Genomic DNA, 19,122 nt, shown 5'->3' on the forward strand with positions numbered 1-19,122 from the left:
TAAAGACTCACTTAGAAGCTACCAGGAAGCTACACAGCTCACTACAGTTTGCAGGTGGTAGAAGGGGTAACTGTTTTGATGACAGAAAGCCGGCGCCTGCAGCTGACAGCACCTAAACTCGTGCCACGCTCATTTCTATTTTGTTACGCCTACTTCTTGCTGATTTTGATTTCCATTCGTTCATTGTTTATCTTATCGCCATCTCCCCTGCTTCTATCTGTTCTCCACCGGATCTGATCGGACCTAATGCTTACTGCTTGCTGAAGTAGAATTCATAGAGTTATCATCTGCAAGAGCCATTCTTACCATTTCTTATCATAATTAGATATCTACATAATATCATAGATATCTTAAATCAGCATGGCTGAAATTGGAGACTGGATAAACACCAAGCTGTCAAAATTTCTGTCTTTTCCGGCACCACCAGATTTGATAGAGTAAGAAATTGAAAATATAATTTTTGACGTACCACATTACTTTGAATGACCTGCACTCAACCCAAATGAGTCCTTTCATTATTATGATACTTTTCAAATTTTTGTTTATGCAGTTACATTTGCACAATCAACAACGAGAAAGATTTTCAAGAGTATTTCACGTCCCTGCTTGACTACAAGGACCCTGAACAGGTTGCCTTTGTGAATGAATTAGCACAAAAATTGCTTTCCAAAGGTAAGAATTCTCATTTTTCTTATACAACATTATTTTACTACTTTTATTTCTTTTAGACCAAACTAAGGGTACCAATAAGCAGTCGAGTGGCACGAAGCAATCATTGGCTCAAAAGTCTATTGAACTGAACAAGGTCGAAGAAGTACATCAAGAAACGCTGAGAAAGAGAGAAAAATTTCCCACTCTTGTTCCAAATGAGCAACCAAAACAAAAATCTCCACCCAAGGAACAGCAGGGAAAGAAAAAGACGAAATTTGTCAACATCTATTCCAATGAAGGACGCCAAAAAGACGTAATCACTGTACCTGGCCGGCACAAGTGCTGCTGCGAAGCTACCAAACATGAGTTAGTGAATAACTGTCTCAGCTGTGGAAGGATTGTTTGTGGCCAAGAGGGCCCTGGACCATGCTTATTCTGCGGAAAATTGGTAATGAAAACCGCTGAAAGATAAAAAAATCTCAAATTAATATCTTTCTTGCTATTAGGTGTGCACCAAAGACCAGGCGAGGATTGTAGGTCGCGGCAGCAAGAAGTCTGAGAAGTTGGTTCAACACTTGATGAAGCTAACTGAAGACCCCAAAATGGACAAGGCTATTGAGAAGAAAAATAAACTGCTCGAATATGACAAACAAAAGTAAAACCTGTGCACAAAGTTGCTCTATAAGTTTATTCATTTGGTTTGTAAATTAGTTTCAAGATGACCAGAGTTATCGATGACCAGAAGGACTTCTACGCCTTATCAACCTGGCAGTCTGAAAAGGAAAGGAGCCATATCCAGAAAAAAGAGCAAGAAATGATGAACCTTAAGTATGGATCAAGGAGGGACAAAAAATTCACAATTGACTTCTCAGGTGCTGTATTGCTGCTGATAAAAAATGTGCGAATAAGTGCATGAAATTGTAGGCCGAAAGGTTTACGAGGATGAGATTGTTGAAGAGCAGTTCAACCCTGATGATGATCCTGTCTTGAAACAGATCAGATCTGATGCGTTGAAAGAAGTTTTAAAAGAACGTCCAGCACTCGATTCCAACCCAACTCTTTCTCACAAGCCTCAGGTCCGTTCCTTCCGCAATTTTTAGTTCTTGTGCATACAATTTTTGATATCACAGTTTGTAGATGTTGGTGGCAGCAATCCAGTTAATATTCCGAAAAGAAGAGCAGAACCTTCTGAAGGCAGGGTACAGGACAAAGAGTTGCTTGAAATGAGTGATCATGCCAAATGTCTCAGCATGCATCAGCCATATGCTTCACTTCTTGTTCGCGGAATCAAAATGTATGATTCTTAACAGTTATATATTTGAAGTTCAATTTTATTCAATTAAATTTTTTAATCTTTTAAACGATTAATTAAATTTAGATACTTCTGCAAGTTCGGATCAGAGTGAACAAATACATATCTAGTGTTCGCGGTTTTGACCAGCCAGTTAGAGACAGGGCGGTTAAAACTGGATGAAACCAAGCCATTTTTGCTGGCTTAAATTGGAATTTTTAAAATTATTGAAAACAAGCTTAATTAATTAGGTCATTGAAAAATTTAAATGCGGCTTTAAAATCATAATATTTCAGGTGAAACCGTTTTCTTCTTACTTCCACATATTTCAGTTGAAGGAAACCTAATTTCAGTTAATTTGGCAGGCTAAAAACCGGCTTGGCCGAAATTGTTTTTTTTTTTTTAAAACGGCTTTTTCAGATCACTGAATATTTATAATCTTTGTATTGATGTCAGGCATGAAGGGCGGAACTGGTACACAAAGCACAGAGGTCCTTTATGGATTGCAGCCGCAGCTCATGAGCCAACGCAAGAAGAGATTAAAGAAGTTGAAAACGCCCATGCTCACATTGCTAAATCAGGTAAACTTGCTGCTCTAGTTGATACAGAACGAAACTAATCTGCAAACTATTTTAAGAGGGTCTCGAGTTCCCAAAGAATTATCCTGTCAAGTGTTTGTTGGGCAAAGTCAACGTTGTTGACTGTTTGGGCCAGGAAGAATACAGGATTGAATACCCTGATGGTCTGTCTGAGAGTCCATTTGTTTTTATTTGTGAGAATCCCGAGGAACTGCCTTTTTTCCTTCCAATTAAAGGCCAACACAAAATTTGTAAGTAAAATATAATAATTATTGTATTATCAAAATTATATTCACAATGCGAATTAAAGATAACATGGACAGAGCTCTCCACCATGCTGCGGTAACTAGCTTGAAGAGGAAGGGCCTTCTGCAGAATCAGAAAAGGCTGGATGCGTCTCGTTGATGTCGCCAAGGTATTTTTCACTGACACCTATTGTAAAATTCAATGTATTAGTTAGTTGGTGTTAAATAAAGGTCCACTAAACTTACAGTTTACTCTGCAAACTTCAACAGGCGCGCTAATTCTCATCAAAAAATCAATCCAGACTCTTTGGGCATTTGACAAGGTATCGTTAGGACTTTTCACCTCGACAAATTTATATTTCTGCGAAATAAATTTCAGTAAATGTTGTTATTCATTTACAATAGTTTAATATCTTACATCCTTTTTCCCTGGAGTCCAGACGACCAAGTCAGGAAATCCGCTTCTTGTTTTTCGGTAATCCTTCATTAGCCTCAGGCAAATTTTGTTGACAGTTTTAGCACCCATGCACTCGAATAGACTCTGAAATTGATTTAAATGTGCTAAGGGTAACATTGAAATTAACTGGCATTTCGCATACATGGGCCTCTTCAGCATCTTTGAACGCTGAGGTATTTACAAGACAGACTTTGTCGGCACACACTTCCCATGTGTTAATGAAATGTGCTTTAGACTCTTCGGAGTTCCATCTTTCTATTCTCTGCATCTGTCTTTCCAACTGGTCACGGCGCCTCTCATAAAAGTCAATGCCATAGAGGTCCAGAGGCTCAGATTGGTATCTGCTGATGAAGGCGTCTGGAATGTCTTGATCGTAAACTTCGTTCCAAAACAAAATCCCAAAAAGCGTAACAATTGTAGAGCCTTCATTATGCCGTCCTGGAAATTAATATGATAAAAATGTTAAAGCACAATGAAGAGAAATTTTGCAAATACACACTCATACTTTGATTTGCATATTAAAGTACCTTTCTCAAATCGCTCGTTTTTTAAGTAATGGGCTATGGCACAAGATTCCACAGAGCTAACCAACGTCTCTCCAGTGCTTGCGTCCTCCAAAAGGAAATTCATTTTTTGCCCTACAACACCCTCACCCCTACATATTAAAAATTAGAAGTTTTTCTTCGTCACAAATGATAAGAGCTTCACCTTGATTTGACCCTTCCTTTAATGACAATGCAAGGAGGGTCAGACAGCACAGCACTATTCGCATAGTAATCCAGCTTTTCTTTTGTGTCCTTGCTCAGCAGCTTTGAAGTTTTAAATGAAGCAGCTCTGTTTGCAAGCGACATCTTGAAACGCATATCCACCTTGGGATCAGTCATGCCTTTGAAAATAACTTGAACAACCTAAAACACACTCCTTTATAATTTCAATGAACACACCCTAACTAATCTGGATACCTCATTGACATTTTTCATGTGCTTGGAATAAATGAGAGCCATTTTCTCATACCAATCGCCTCTGAGTCTTACACAGTAGCAGCTCTGGTCAAGCAAATCTTTCAGTATGTAGATGATGCTGTCAAACTCTTTTAGTTTGGAGAGCGCCTCAATGCCATTTGTCATTGCATGAGCCAGAGTATGCCCTGCAGTGTATCTTCTCAGGTACTCTGGCAGAGCCTCATCAAAAGCTCTGTGAAATACTCTGATAAATTAAGATATAATTGAGAGTAAAGGTTGTAATCACTTCGTAGCGGTTTTGCTGGGCTCAAAGAGAGCCTTGAAATATTTCCAGGCTTCCTTTGCAAGTTGTGCTACAGCCCCATAGTTTTTTGCAACTCTTTCAGTCTCCATTTCCTTGAATATCAAGTAAGCGCGGTGGAACCTAGAAATTATTATGTTGCGTCAGTAAACTAAAGTTAGCGCTTAATTTTGTTCATAGTGGCAGTTAATTTGAGGAATCTCAAAAGATTAGAGGTCTCAGCCAGCCGCTGGTAAAAAAGAGTCAAAAATTAAAAAGTGCAGGAGTAAAAATGTCTTGCGGCTCTTCAGGCCTTCAAGCACTACCAAACTTCACTTTAAAAATATTGACAGCCGCCGGGAAAAAATTGGCTATGCCACCGCCTAAAATCTCGCAGCTGAGACCTCTACAAAAAATACAGTAGGCAGCGTGCGAAATTTTTGTTTTTCCTCAAGTTTGCCTTGAATACCAGAAAAATAAATTTACCACACATATCAGCCAAGACATAAAATGACAAAAATGACTTACTCCAAAAATGAGTCTCGATTTTGGAAAATCTGTCTCTGCATGTTGATTTTGTAATCAGGATAGACCAAGGTCCCATGGGTCAACATATTCGCTCTGTACAAGATATCGGACAATGACGTGTCCTTGAAGCAAAGAGGAAGTGATTCTAGCAGGCACATTCGTTTCAACACATCTACGGTTGCTAAATTGACCTTCACACATTCGCCAAGAATCAGCCTGGCTCTAAAAATGACAAGATTAAGAGTTGCAACTTTGACAATTTCTAGAAAGCCCTAAAATTACCTCTTCTCAATCATTAAGGACATGTTTCCTCTGATGGTCGACTGCTGCTGACAATGCTTGAGGAGCACTTCTATATTGCCCGCTTTTTTCTTGGCACTTTCCAGCTTGTACACTTTCAACAAGTCAGCAATTTCTTTCACCTTCAGCAGTTCAAGCATTTCTCGGAGGTCAGTTAGTTCTGAAAATATGAGATTCATCGAAAAATCCATACCAACATTATGTGTTAAAGTTACCTGTGTCTTTCTTGAGAAAATCAGCTCTTATCAACTCATCAACCACATCACCAAGGTCCTCAGCAATTTCTGGGTGCTTTAAATCAGAAACACGCCTCCAAATATGCTTGATTTTTGATAGTTGAATTAAGAGTGCCTTTGATCTCTCAGAAACCGAAAGGAAGTTGCAAATGACGGTATGGTCTTCAGGGTTGATGAGCGCATTGTAATGCTTGTTCATAGTGACGCTGATCAAGATCTCCTTGAATCGAGTCAAATTTTCTAATGTGGACTTTCTTTCCTCTTCACCTACATTGGACTTGAATAGAATCTAGTTAATCACCAATTTAAAAATTAAAATATATCCTATCTTACTTTTCTAATCTTTGAAGATGATTTAGCAGAAGTCCCTGCTGTTTCATCTGGGGTTGGAAGTTCTGGAGTCTGCATTTCTTGATTTTCAGGTTCCTGAGCTTTACTTCCATTACCTTTGGTCGGGGAAAAATAGCCCGAGATTTTTGGTTGTTTCTTTGCAGGACTAATGCTGGTATTACTATTAGTCATTGTGTGAGAAGAGGAAGGTGTCTCTTTTGCATAACGAAGGAATTTCATGTTATTGGGATTTGATGGCCGAGGCGCCAGAGACTTTATGGGCCAAGCATGGCCTGTTTTAAAAGGTTCTGCATCATTTGTTTCACTTTCAAATGAATGCAGGTCCTGGAGGTGATTTGCCTTCTCTACTTCTATCACAGGTGGCCCATAGATTATTACAGCAGGCCGCTTAACCTTTACAGATATTATTTCAAGCTGCAGGAAAAAAGAATTTTGGTTTAATGGTCATATTCAGTGTTGTTAATAAAAAATACCTCAGGGCTTTCTCGGTCATTTTGATCTTCTGCACTAGTGTTTTCGACAGCTTGGCTGCGTTTTTTGGCTTGTTTAGGAATGGATTTCTCTGGTTCACTTTTAGCGTTAGCCTGTCCCACATCCTCAAGATGTTTGTGCTTCTTACTCAGCACCTCTTCGAGAGCTCCAGATTCAGAAGTCCTCTTTTTGGTGAAAAGTTTTTCCTTGGGCGATTCTTCTTTTTCAGCAGGCCTTGCTTCTGAATGATCATGAGAGACCTTGAAAATGTCCGATCTGACACGCACTCCGCAGTTCATGCCCTGCATTGTCATTTCGCACGCTCTCCTCTTGATCCTTTCTTCTTCTGTTTCAACTTCCCTTGGCTTTGCTGCTAACATTTCAACAGCCTTCCTTCTTATTTCTTCAAAGCTTGGAGACACTGGCTTGTTCAGCAATGCTGCTGCTCTTGCTTTCACCTCTTCAACTGATAGCGTGAACCTTCCTGGTAGGGGATTCTTGTTAGCCAGCAAGGGTGGTCTATCTTGGTGCGTGTCATTCATGCTGTAAGTTGATGCTTTGGCAAAATTTGGCGGCGTAAAATTGTTGCTAAGCTTTCTTGGATAATTATTTGCTGGTTGTCTTTTATCATTGGGCATTATTCTGAAAAACAAGTTGAGTTTATTTTTTAAAACTGTAATATATTCTATGAGAGCAATTATTTATTAACTTTACTATGTATCTTAAGTAAATGTAGACACAATATATAATATTTCGTGCCCACCGGCCGCGTCGAAAAAATTAAATCATTCGTCGAGATAAAGATTTTTTTCGACCCAAGTGGAGAAAAATTGAGGAGATTAAACTCACATTAAATAATTACCGAAGTCGATTTGGCTAATCACAGCTTGGAAAATTGAGAACAACTGCTCGAAATATAATGAAAACAAATTTATCTTGGCAACCAGGTGATATCTGATCTCAAAAGCTCAAAGCGCGGTCCTCTGGCGGTAGCAGCCATGTGTTATGAAGCAGCAATCATTTCAAAAGGGGCGTGGTTGAAAAAAATTATTTGTATCACACATAGAGGACTGTAGAGTAAGTAAGCACTCTACTGCAGAGGACAGAACTAAACTCCATTTTTATCCCATTCTGTATTATTATCAAAAATTAAAAATTTAAATTTCATCTTGGCTGAACAAAGTTGGTGCCTACCTTACAAAACACGAACTTAAAAATTTTACTTTTATTCGCCTTCACTGTCTAAACATTTCGAATTGGCAGGCTTGACCACTAAAATCGAAAGGTTTGTCTCGTTTCAAACGAGTCGTTTTTGTCTCTTTATTTGCCATTGATTTTAATACAGACTTTGAACAATTTCAGGCTGCGTACGATCGATGATGACAGAGAAAAATCCTTTTTCCGGGCCTATTAGGCGAACAGAAATACCGATTTACCGCGACCAGGTGGACAGGTTGATATCAATTTTTCAAACTTTAACTCTAAAACCAATTGCTAATTGAACTGATTCTGATTCCATTATATTTGCCAGGTTCCGTCATGAAACGGTGAAAGCTCAAGAGGCATTGGAGGAGCCTCTTTTGCTGAGGAAGTTTCTTGGAGAGTCAATTTCAACCTGCAGACATCAAGTTGCAGATGTTTACAACAAATACCATCCCGATCTTACTGAATTCAAAGATAAAATTGACACTGGAATCGCCCACGCCAATGGTAAAAATTATTTTATTTATATATTAATAATCAACACAGAAAATTTTCAAAGGACCTTGCATCCCTGATGCTCCTTTCTTTAATTTCTTGTTTTGAGAAGGATTGAAAATCTTCTGTTATTTCTTACACACATTCAAAAAAATATTTTGCTTGATTTCAGTGACCATTGATTATCTGAGGCAAGAGGAAAATGACATATCAAGGGTTGGTGCTGTAGCAATGGCTGGTATGGCTGGACTTATCCTTGGTCTTAGGGGAGGCATCATCAGAAAACTCTTCTACACCTCCACTGCAGCAACTGGTCAGTCACAAGAGCTCGAGTATCTTTAGAGATAAATTGTTCTTATTTAGGTATGGCTGCATTGTGCTACCCTACTCAGGCAATTGATGTCTCCAAGGACCTGATGGTGCATTCTAAGAAGTACGCTTTGATCAGCTATAACTTCATCAAAGGAGGTAAATTGAAAGAAAACTTTTTTTCCCTAGAAACTACAAATCATTTATATTTTAAAATTTCAGTAGATTCAGGAGAAAGTAAGCCTGCTGCTGTCTCGTCCCCAGCTAAGGTTGTTAAGCTGTCAGAACCATCAAAACCAAAGGCTCCATTGGTAATTAACCTATTTTTTTGCTATTTTGAAAGACGATCGTTTTGTTTGCAGGTAAAAGGTGATCCTGGAATGTCTAATCCGGAGGACAAAGACATGTACACAACTCGTTCGTAGAAATAATGTCTCCCGACAGAACTTTGGCAGTGTGCTGCGGCTAATTTAGACATTCACAATAGAACGTCTTTTTATTAGCTGATTGTGTATAAATTAATTTTGTTGATTTTATTTAGACGTTAGTCCTGAAAAATAAAACGACAACTGTATCCACTATAAAAAATGGAAAATTCCTTTAATCCTTAAGCTTAACTTTAACTCATCGTATAATTGAATATTCATGGTGGATAAATTATTTCTGCCAATAAAGCATCATTACTATATTTAAACTGTTAAAGCGCCAAGCGCTACCAAGTATGATGAATTAAAATCATTATTCCTTCTTGACCGCGCGCCTTTAGGGCAGGCCCTGCATAGCCGTGAGGGCGTGGTATGACAACAGCTGATTTGCCAGCCAGCTGTCAGATTTGGATGTTTAGTTTTGATCACCAACTGTTCCTAAAGGGTTAGGGTTTCTGACTTAAATGTCAAAATTTCAATTATTGCTCTCATTATCTCTTCTATAATTACGTTGTCTGTTGGCAGGGATAATCTCCTAAAGTGATAGGTGAGTCCACTTACTTTCAAAATACTCATGTATGTATGCGTCATAATAATACAAAAGGCTCTGACAGATATTAATCTGGACGGAAATATTGTGTAATATGTGGTGTATGTATTGTATGTGTGTAAATCAATCAAACTTTTTTATTGCCACGCACCTAGGCCTACGTAGCAGATATAATTACAGGTTAAATTTAAGTAGAGATAAACGCATTCCTGCTAGATACATAGAAATTGATTATTTATAAACATTTTTACATACATACACCCGCGAATCGCCTTGCAAAAATTATGACAAAATTATCTCTTTTGCTTTTTTCCACAAAAACTGGTAATAAAATCTGAAGCTTTATGATCCATATTTGTGTATATCTACTTACAGTGAACATGATTGAGTTGATAGCAAAATTACTCAGAGGACCAGTGTATCTCGCAGGTGAGACTGTCGAGTGCAGCGTCACATTCAGAAATCCTTCGCCTCCAGAAAACACGCGTTCCCAAAGCAATAAGTGAGTTCTTTTTACTTATAGCAGTATGATGATCCAAAATTAATTCGTTCTTTTTCCAGTGATGTTTTTGAAAACCTTGCTTGGGCAAGCGTACAGTTGCATTGTATCTGTGCAGTGAACGAGTCGCGGGTCGTCGGCGGCCACAATAAGCCAGCTCTGGCCGACACCGCCACTTCGGCATCCTCCAGCACATCTTATGTTCCCTTCAAAGGAGAAAGTGGTCAGATAGTTGTTGCCACAAAGCCGAAAATTCTTTTCTGCGATCTGAGATTGTCTTCTGGGGAAAGCAAATCCTGTAGGCGACTCAAAAGTGAATTATTTTATTAACAATATAGCAATAATTTTTTTTAGTTTTGTACACCGAGACTTTACCAAGCGAAGCACCTCCTTCTTTCCGTGGACAGGCTGTGAAATACTCTTATAAACTAACTGTGGGCGTTCAAAGGGTGAATCTGCCAATCAAGATGTTGAGAGTACCTCTAAGGGTGCTTGTAATACAAGGTTTAATTTAATTAAATGTTGCTTATTATTTTTTGGATTTAACGATGATTGGTTTTTACAGGCGTTACTGAGACTTTTATGTATGGAGAAAATGAAGAACTGACACCAAGCAATCCTTTCCTTGAACACCAGCAGAAAGAGTCGACCACAGACCTAGCCCTGCAGGAACTTCAGGTTTGTTGGTATTCTTTTAATCTGCTTAAAGCTGAAACTGAAAAAAAAAACAATTCTACCAGAATATTACAGCAAGACGAAGTCCCAATTTTTACAACATCACAAACAGCAGGGGCAAGGTAGTAAGATTTTGCCTTTTTAAGCAAGCATACAAGCTTGGTGAAGATATAGTTGGCACTTTTGACTTCACTGACGCAGTGGTTCCTTGTGTCCAGGTCAGACTAAATAAATCTCACATTTTTGATCAGAAAATTTATAAATCATAAAAATATTTTAGCTCTCTGTTGCCCTCCAAAGTGATGAGGAGATTGAAGAAGGAAGACGGCGTCATGCAGGCCAAGGCCCTTCCATTGCCATTTTTAGCAAAACGCACGAGGTTTGCCTTGGCATGAACTACTCGCACCTCTGTCTGCCGATTCCACTTCACTTGGCACCTACGTTTAGCACTGATCTTGTGTCTCTGAAGTGGAAACTGCACTTTGAGTTTGTTATCAGTGTGGAACCGGAAACTGATCTTCAAGTGATTCCTGACGAAGGCGGCCTGTGGCAAGGGCCGGCAAATTTGCCCATTGAGACCATGGTATGGGATCTCCCTGTTACAATTTACCCTTCAAATCCTCAACTGGTTTCTCAAGGACTAAGAGCACAGACTAAGCATGAGATGATCTTTTAATCCTGAAAAGAAAAAATGTGAATATTGTTATCTCTTATGTCCTTGTTAGAATTATGTTACCCTTTCAGTTTAATTTTGATAACACTGTGAGCGCTACAAACCGAAAGTTGGTCTATGAATGTTGGGAAAATTTTAAATTTAGTATGAAATTAGGAATTTTAAATACAAAAATGTGCAAGCTTATGCTTAAACATTCCAAAATGTTTATTGAAATAAAATTAATTATGAACTGGACGCAGCTTCTTTTATTTCTAAAAATAACTACCCACTCTTCATTATAGTATATATTTGAGAACAATAATTATGAGACTGGAAATAGTTACAAGTCAAGATAATTATTTTGCGAAAAAAATCGGTAGTTTTAGAACAAGGAAACTTCAATACAATTTTTAGGACTTTCGGTGTGCTAACTATCATTGTTGCCACCCCTAGTCAGAACCGTCTTTTCGGCCAGCAAGCATATTCCTTCAGGACCGCCATGCAGTAGAATAATTTGCCTCTTGTCCCTTCTGGAGACCATACCCGCGTATCAATTTTTTCCGTCAGATAACTCTTTAAGTTCATCTGTGGCAATAATTTAAACGTGTTGAGACTGATGAGTGACTGTGGTTTGGCGACAATAGCATCTCGCCCACTAAATATTTTCGTCTTCACATTTCATCAACTTTATTGCTTGCTTGACTTTTCACTTTTTTATTCTATTTTTATTTATATGATTCAGTGAAATTAATAAATTCATTAATATATTTCAATGCCTTGAAGTGTTGAATATTTTTTACATTTCAATTGCATAATATTATGAAACTTTTATTAGAGCATTATATTATACATATTATATAATACTATATAATGCTCTAATAAAAGTTGCAATTAAAGTTCGCTTATTTTGCAGCAATAATTGATAATCGATGGGTAATTTCAACTTTATCAATTTTAGGAACAGCGAAATGCTCATTATATATATATAGCTCAACGGCTTGGAGGCGCACGTATATTATACTGACGGCGGCTTATTCACCACTTGCTGGTTTCCGCACCTTTCCAGCGGCTTTAGGGTCAAATGTCTGGCGTTTCGATGAAAGACCTCGGTGCGGATAGGCGGAAAGATGACCCTAGCTCCTTTGCGGTCACTCGGGCCCCATGTTATCATCAGCTCAGCAGTGTTTTTGGGACCCAGTGAGCTCAGCCCACGGGATGTGCTGACAATGAGCATAAGTTAAAAAATAATATATTAACGATTTAATTTCAACGCTAAAATATGGCATGGACTGTTCGCTTTTAGGTTTACCGTAATAAATCATGTAAGTGTTTTTACCAGGTTTTTATTATTTCAGATTGAATGAGAAAGCAACAGACGCGAGCACATTTTCGGAAAACACTTTGGGGCAGGAAGCCGTGGTAATATTAAGCTCAGCAGTAAAATAATAATTGCAAATTTCATACTGTTGCATGCTACAGTAATTTTGTAATACGAAATAAGTTGAATTAATTAAGTACTATTAAATTTTTTGTAAATAATTTTGCTTATTATTAAAAGCCTAACACAGGGAGCTAGAATGAATACTACAAAGTCAGAGGAACAAGTGTTGCACTTTATTTTGCAAAACTGCAACAACAAGAAGTACGTTATGTAGTTTGTGTGTCCAATACAGTAGTTTGGAAAGGCGCGTCCGCGCACATTTTCGATTTATACAGACAAAGAACATTTGTATCGCAGTTTTTCCTCAAATAAGATCTTTGTTCGCTGGGGAAGAGCTAGAGAGAGGTCCTCACTTTTATTTTAGTAAAATCGTCGCGTAGAACCTGCCCTTCCGGCAGCGCTATTTTTATTTCGTCATTATATCACATATTGTAGAAATTATGATATGGAAAACATTTTTATTGTTAATCAAACGCATTATTTGTATTCTTTCCAAAAAATTAGACTCGTCGAAGAGGAAAACAGAGCTGTATATAGCTTTTACGATTTAAATGCAAATCGGAAGAGAGAGATTGAAAGAGGAGAGTTGAAGGGAGCTTGCTGAAAGTTGATTTCACCAAGTATAAGAACACTTCAGGACATTTTACACGTTCGGTGATATCATGTTCACAGTAAATGTAAGGTGCCAGATCGTTTCTCTCAGATTTCAGTGACATCACAAAAGTTACTCGTTACGCTAAATTTCACGTGCATTATAGGCAGTACACAGAATTCTCACACAAGATTTGTGGTGGAAGGAAGGCAATTAATTTTCGCATTGCACACATCAACAAAGGTTCGTTTTTGTTATCCTCTACAGTCAAGACTTCATTACTCATGCGCGTGTGTCATAGAAAAAGTAGAAAATTATCAAATTGGGCCAAAGTACATTCTCCTCGCGCGAAAGACAACAGCAACTTGATCTTGAACGCGCGTTCGACTTTTCTCTTTCTTAATCAGAGAAAAAAAAGAGATAGGTAATTGGGAGAGAGACATTATTTTGCTTCAACTATCAGTTCTCTATTGAAGGTTATTCGTTTAAAGGGAGTCTAACGTGTTCTGTCATATCTAAGCAGATTTTCAAATGTGCAGAATTGTATAATGGGAAATGGATTGAACCCTTAAAAATTGCATGCAAAGCCGAGATTGTTTTTGGTGACTTAAGTGCACAACTCTATGCATTGCAAATAGTCCTCTAAACACGGTTGGTTTTAGTCGGGCGCGCAGTCTACGATTTAATAAAGTGCTTTCTCAAAACTTCGTCGTTCAAGACTAATAGATTTTACTCCTTTTTATCAAATTGCGTTTGAAAGTAGAGATTAGTGTATTTCCATTATAAATTCTCCAACACGTCCAATCAGTCTAACAATTAAACCTATGTTCTAAGTCTCAATTGAAGCAGAGAAAGTCGAGAGTTAGTCTGGAGGTTCTTATTTAACTTCAAAAAATATCTACTCGCTAACCGCTACACAACACTTAGGAACACCGAGGATATATTTATTTATTTATTTATTATTAACCTTAAGTAAATATTTAGAGGCTTACAGCACAGGCTTTCATCGTAACGGGACAGTAGATAAGCGTATTGTGGTCAAGAACTTCATCTCTTACAATGAATTATTTTCATTCTTATTTAAGTCGTAAATATTAGGCGGTAATCAATGAAACCCAACGGTAACCAGAATAAACAAGTAGGCCTTAATTGATTACAGCATCATAAATATTACTTGTTTGCAGAATAGGCCTCTCCTACGTTAAGAAAAATGTCATGCTAACTAATAATGTCATATTATTTTCTTGTTAGTATAATGTAATAATTTGTGGAATGTGTGAAAGAGGTTTTTCGTTTCTTGAGAAAAATTCGACTACTCCTACTCCAAGAGAGCTGCAATATTTGCAAGAGAAAGAGATTAAAATACTTTGTGCTATGAAGATAATACTGCCGTTTGTTTGTGCACCGAGAATATATTCTCTTTGGGAACAAAGATCGTCGTGTGAATACACAGAGAACGCAATCATAAAAGTGGATGCTGAATCCGCCTTTTTTAAAAATCAAAACGTACTTCCAGACTCCTAGCGTCTTCCTAATACAAGGGTACATCGAATATTGCGGTTGATAACACTCACGTTTGTTCAAAAGGTCATTGGATCACTGGGTTTGGATTATTTGTGTAAGAAAATGTATTGCTGGTCTGCTGCTCCCAGGCAGTGGATCATTTTAGTCCTTACGCTTGCTCTAATTGGCACTACACGATTGCATAGACTGTCCTCTGGTTTCTATTCTAAAGGAGAAAATAGATTATTACCGACTTTGGACAGGAAATGATCCGCCGCTCTGTGGATAATTAAAAGGGTGAACAATTTTTATCACAGTTGACACTGAATGAAAGGGGCTTCCTTGAAAAGAAAAAATCCGTTCTCGTTATATGTAACTCTTACCGACATCCAAGGTAACAGTAAGTTTTCAGGAAGAATTTGTGTTTCGATACCCATACAAATAAGTTTCGCAGTCTTCTCAGGAGTAATCAATGATAATATAATGCCAATGAAGCGCGTCGTTCGGTACTTTTCGCAAGTTATATGTGCATGTATGTGTCGCAATACAATGTATAATCACAACATCGATGTACATTGAAGACAGCAAAAATTATACTGATAATCTAAAAAAAATGATTGATTTGTCACAGGCAGTAGTTTGAAAAATGCTTTCCTTTTCTATGTGTGTGCTCCACTTTGTGCAGTAGATGAGGCGATGTATTAGAGAAAATGCCTTCAAAGTGAAATGTGTGCTGTTAATGCAAAGGATGATCTAAGCATGCATTTTGTACTCAAGAAGGCCAGCGCTGACCCCTTTTCTACTGGATCTAATAATGTGACGCAGAATTCTAGAATTCGATGATCAGTTTTCGATGTTTGACTAGATTATGATGCTTGAAGATCCTTGATTCCTTGCAGTATTCGTTTGACGTGGCCAAGCTTCTCGACGCCCAGCTCGCGCAAGTCTCGCCGCCCCAGGGACAACAACTCCCTGCCCTGGATGTCGTTCTGGGTGAAGTTGTCTCTGCAGGATGCACGGTTCAAGCATCAGTTCAAACGGGAAAGATAGGAACCAACCTGTATTCATTGAGTCCGAGAGCGGTCAGCCAGGTGGCAACCTCCTGAGCGCCCCAGGCCTCAACAGCGGCTCTGCCGACTCGAGGACTCTTGCCACTCGCTTCCTCTGTGCTTGATCCCCTCCTTAGATTTTTCAGCTTGAACCAGCCAAGACCGGGAAGCGGGGATGATCTACTTTTGCCCTGAAATTATGCAAAGGGATATATGAGACTAAACAAGTTAGACTTAAAATAAAACAAAGGGATGTAATTTGTGAACTCGTGAATTATATATTTTAATAAGGAGGCCAAGTGGTGCGGGTGAACGATATTTTGCCACTCGATTCTCATTTTTCTCAAAATGCAGCTGTCCAGAACTAGAACAAGCAATATATATTTTTTTCTCTTCCAATTTCTATTCTCAGCCACCCATTCTTCATCAAATTTGCGCAAAGTGAAGCCATGATACATTTCCTTTTTTACTATTATATAAATCCCGCGTGATTTTATTTTATAATTTACATTATAATATCTGATTATTTTAAAGAAAAATATTATATCTTGAATGTTTATTAGTCTTCAATGGAAGTACACATATCCCGACGGGCCTATTATATATTAGACACCAACGATGTACAACACATTAAATTTATCACATTAAAAAATTGTTTTGGTTATAAAATTCTTTTTTTTTTGTATTTAGCAGCTTGGAATAATGTGATACTAATATTTTTACTATTTAGCAAATGATACAATCAATACATTCTTCATCACAAAATTGGCATTTACAATTGACAGAAATATTTCGATGGAATAAACTTTTGTTTTTACACAAAAGGAAATGAAAACCATGGAAGAAGTATCTCGTAAAAACATACCGATCTATACAATGAGAAAGTCACCAGTTCTTAATTATCATAGATGGTGTGCGATAGAAATTTCAAAAATTTTCACATAAAAAACCATATTTAAACTGGGACGAAATTATGTGTCTTGAATGTGTAAATCGTTTTGGAAGCATTTTATTTCACCCTTATCTAGAGGTCTCAGCCGCGAGATTGAAGGCGGTGGCTGGCGGGAGCGGCTTAGCTAATTTTTTGTCCGGCGGCGGCTGGCCATTATCACCGGCGGCTGGCGCGGCTGACAATATTTTAAACGTGAAGTTTGATAGTGCTTAACGCCTCGAAGGCCCAGAAGACATTTTAACTCCTGCACTTTATGATTTTTGACCCTTTTTCACCGGCGGCTGGCGTGGCTGGCGCAGCTTAGCCAGATTCACGGCGGCTGGCGGCTGCCCACGTGACCCAAAATTTGCCGGCTGGCGCAGCGCAACTGGCTGAGACCTCTACCCTTATTATACACGTTGTCTTAACTAACATTTGAATTACACAAAATTAAACCGGTTAAGCTGCAGATTTTATCGATATATATTAAACCCTGTTCAAGAATTTTAATGAGCTCTCCGCCCTATTTTTACCTGTTCATCAGTGAGGAATGAGATTTGCCCAGAGCTCGGATCGGTGTGGCAGTTTTGCAATTGCGAAGCCATGGCCAGCAGGGCTGCGCTCAGCTTGGGGGTGAGCTCGTCATCCCCCTTGGATAGATCCGACACGATTTGACACGCCTCGTCTTGCAGTTCCCTGCAGGCGGCCACCATGTGCAGAATCATTTCGGGCAGTTCGGAAGACTCGACCATTTTTCCGCCTGGGTGGAGGGCCTCCAGTTTGATGTTGGCTTTTTCTGCAGTCGTGTACAGCGAGTCGGGCAGTGAGTGGTTCGCGATGAAGAGCAACTTGACGCACTTAATGAGGGAAGTGGCCGCCTCCATGAATCTGATTAAGGCTAGGCGCTCGTCATCTGATATGTTGTGGATGGAGCCGCACTTTTGATCTGCCACCAGTGGCTTGTCTTGCTGCTGTTGCCGCTGCTTTTCTTCCCATGAGCGCAGAGAATTTTCCAGTGCGCGGTTTCGACACAGCATCTGCATTCGGTTCTTGTGTATAATCCGAATTATGCCTGGCGGCTGCACCCAGGCCTCACCGTCAACCTGAAGCACAAATATTATGTCTTTTAAATTTTAATCGCATATTTCTATTGAAATATTGACGTTAACATGAACTTTGTGATGTGATTTGATTTAAGTGGGGACAAGAAATTTGTTACTAAATCCGTCTGTAGAATTCCTGCTTGTCATTTATTTCCATTATCATTGCAATTTACAAAAAAAATGTATTTTACATGGTTAAAATAAACAACTAAACCTACTAACTATGTGAATACAAACTTAAACCATAAATTTTGCCTGAGATAGCCTACGTTTAGGACTCTCACGTCATGACTCATGGCCAATTGTAGCCAAAATACATCGCGAAAAATAAAAATAAATAACCAGCAATGACAAGTCTAATTATTTCATGATCAGAAACACCAAAATTTCAAATTCCAAGTTTTTCCTGCACTTTTCCCAGCAAACTAAAACAAATAAAATGTTTAGCTCTCATCTGCTGCTATGTTTGTTTAGATCATGGAGTAAAATAAATGAGAATCAAATGAAACACAAAAACATGTGATGAGTAAAGACTATTTGTCTTTGCACACACATTAAAAGTCAGAATGTGAGTATTTTGTCTTAAATAAACCAAAAATGTACACTTCTTGATTATTAAAAAAAAAAAATACCTGCACTGGAACTCCCTCGTCACCAATGATTGAAATTTGAACAGATGAGCACTGGGCGATCCTGTGGCTCTGAGCGCTCAAAATCCGAGAAGCTGCCATCTGCACGGAACCAAAGACTGCAACCACTTCGAGAACCCGGTCGTCAAAGCTGGGCGCTAGGAAGCATTCGTCGCTTTTAGAGCCACCCCAGAAGTTGGTTCCGCCCATGAAGCTGGGAATATTGAGCACCACGATGCCTTGAAGTGAGGGCAAGGGAATCCTCTGGCCGTCGCATTCCAGAGTAAGCCGCTGCTCCAGTCTCCTGCACGAGCGTTTCAAAGCCTCCCTCGAGCCCAGGACGCCGTACCACATGTAGTTTCTGGCCCGGGATCTGCACTGCTCAGGGTGTTCTTCTCGTTTTTGGTGGAAAGCAAGCGAGATCTTGGCGTCGATGCCGATACCAAAGTAGTTGTTCATGACGCAGCGCTCGTAAAATCCTTGCAGCAGACTGTCATCGTGGTCCATCAGGGGCGAGACAGCGGCACACAGGGTGTCCGCATTGGCCAGCAGGGCTTGGCTGATGAAGCCAAGGCCTCCAGAGTTTCCTCCGTTTACGTTGGGCCAGGCCGGCGAGCGAACCAGCGGATTAATGATGGGCAGCTTTCGATTCGCTTCGAGTTGTTCTGCAACGCTCCCTGTGACGACAAAACCAAATTCAATTTTTAAATAGC

At 39.0% G+C, this 19,122-nt stretch overlaps 5 protein-coding genes across 12 annotated transcripts in view; 3 read left to right on the top strand and 2 right to left on the bottom strand.

Moving 5' to 3' along the window:
• The window catches only part of Mic26-27 (MICOS subunit 26/27), a 266,434-nt gene extending 257,492 nt beyond the window's left edge, over positions 1-8,942 (top strand). For 2 of the 3 annotated variants that reach the window (XM_065481673.1, XM_065481675.1), the window contains exons 2-7: positions 7,711-7,803; positions 7,882-8,060; positions 8,221-8,361; positions 8,412-8,516; positions 8,580-8,668; positions 8,720-8,942. In XM_065481673.1, the coding sequence (XP_065337745.1) occupies positions 7,727-7,803; positions 7,882-8,060; positions 8,221-8,361; positions 8,412-8,516; positions 8,580-8,668; positions 8,720-8,782 (654 nt within the window). In that variant the 5' untranslated portion in view covers positions 7,711-7,726 and the 3' untranslated portion in view covers positions 8,783-8,942. Of the gene's footprint in view, positions 1-7,503; positions 7,636-7,710; positions 7,804-7,881; positions 8,061-8,220; positions 8,362-8,411; positions 8,517-8,579; positions 8,669-8,719 lie in introns of those variants that run through there. The other variant, XM_065481672.1, reaches the window with a different exon arrangement.
• LOC135937498 (activating signal cointegrator 1) lies at positions 361-2,541 on the top strand. Its single transcript, XM_065480651.1, has 8 exons — positions 361-437; positions 551-672; positions 729-1,099; positions 1,158-1,306; positions 1,363-1,523; positions 1,576-1,727; positions 1,782-1,893; positions 2,399-2,541. Exons 1-8 carry the CDS (start codon positions 361-363, stop codon positions 2,539-2,541), a joined length of 1,287 nt encoding a protein of 428 aa, XP_065336723.1.
• Positions 2,675-7,357, bottom strand: LOC135938110 (fanconi-associated nuclease 1-like). Of its 2 annotated transcripts, none has more exons than XM_065481654.1 (14): positions 7,213-7,357; positions 6,353-6,992; positions 5,862-6,293; positions 5,508-5,805; positions 5,275-5,452; positions 4,993-5,214; positions 4,471-4,608; positions 4,185-4,416; positions 3,931-4,130; positions 3,750-3,877; positions 3,365-3,660; positions 3,184-3,306; positions 3,012-3,126; positions 2,675-2,952 (listed from the first exon to the last, which is right to left on the bottom strand). In XM_065481654.1, the coding sequence occupies exons 2-14, from the start codon at positions 6,986-6,988 to the stop codon at positions 2,867-2,869; spliced, it is 3,084 nt and encodes a 1,027-aa protein (XP_065337726.1). In that variant the 5' UTR covers positions 6,989-6,992; positions 7,213-7,357; the 3' UTR covers positions 2,675-2,866. The 2 variants fall into 2 exon arrangements, with proteins under 2 accessions (XP_065337726.1, XP_065337725.1); XM_065481653.1 differs by having other exon boundaries at positions 7,200-7,353.
• Positions 8,943-9,172: 230 nt separating the features above from the next.
• On the top strand, positions 9,173-11,416 carry LOC135936730 (RAB6A-GEF complex partner protein 2). Its single transcript, XM_065479665.1, has 7 exons — positions 9,173-9,329; positions 9,708-9,834; positions 9,894-10,129; positions 10,186-10,335; positions 10,397-10,509; positions 10,572-10,724; positions 10,787-11,416. The coding sequence occupies exons 2-7, from the start codon at positions 9,713-9,715 to the stop codon at positions 11,180-11,182; spliced, it is 1,170 nt and encodes a 389-aa protein (XP_065335737.1). The 5' UTR covers positions 9,173-9,329; positions 9,708-9,712; the 3' UTR covers positions 11,183-11,416.
• A 1,337-nt stretch (positions 11,417-12,753) lies between these two features.
• LOC135935323 (diacylglycerol kinase eta) overlaps positions 12,754-19,122 on the bottom strand; it is a 43,938-nt gene continuing 37,569 nt past the window's right edge. For all 5 annotated transcript variants that reach the window (XM_065477569.1, XM_065477568.1, XM_065477567.1 and 2 more), the window contains 4 exons: positions 18,413-19,086; positions 17,211-17,780; positions 15,756-15,937; positions 12,754-15,702 (listed from right to left, as the gene is read on the bottom strand). In XM_065477569.1, the coding sequence (XP_065333641.1) occupies positions 15,564-15,702; positions 15,756-15,937; positions 17,211-17,780; positions 18,413-19,086 (1,565 nt within the window). In that variant the 3' untranslated portion in view covers positions 12,754-15,563. The remainder of the gene's footprint in view (positions 15,703-15,755; positions 15,938-17,210; positions 17,781-18,412; positions 19,087-19,122) is intronic.

This window comes from Cloeon dipterum, chromosome 2 (assembly GCF_949628265.1).
Source record: "Cloeon dipterum chromosome 2, ieCloDipt1.1, whole genome shotgun sequence".
Classification (NCBI taxonomy): Eukaryota; Metazoa; Arthropoda; class Insecta; order Ephemeroptera; family Baetidae; genus Cloeon; species Cloeon dipterum.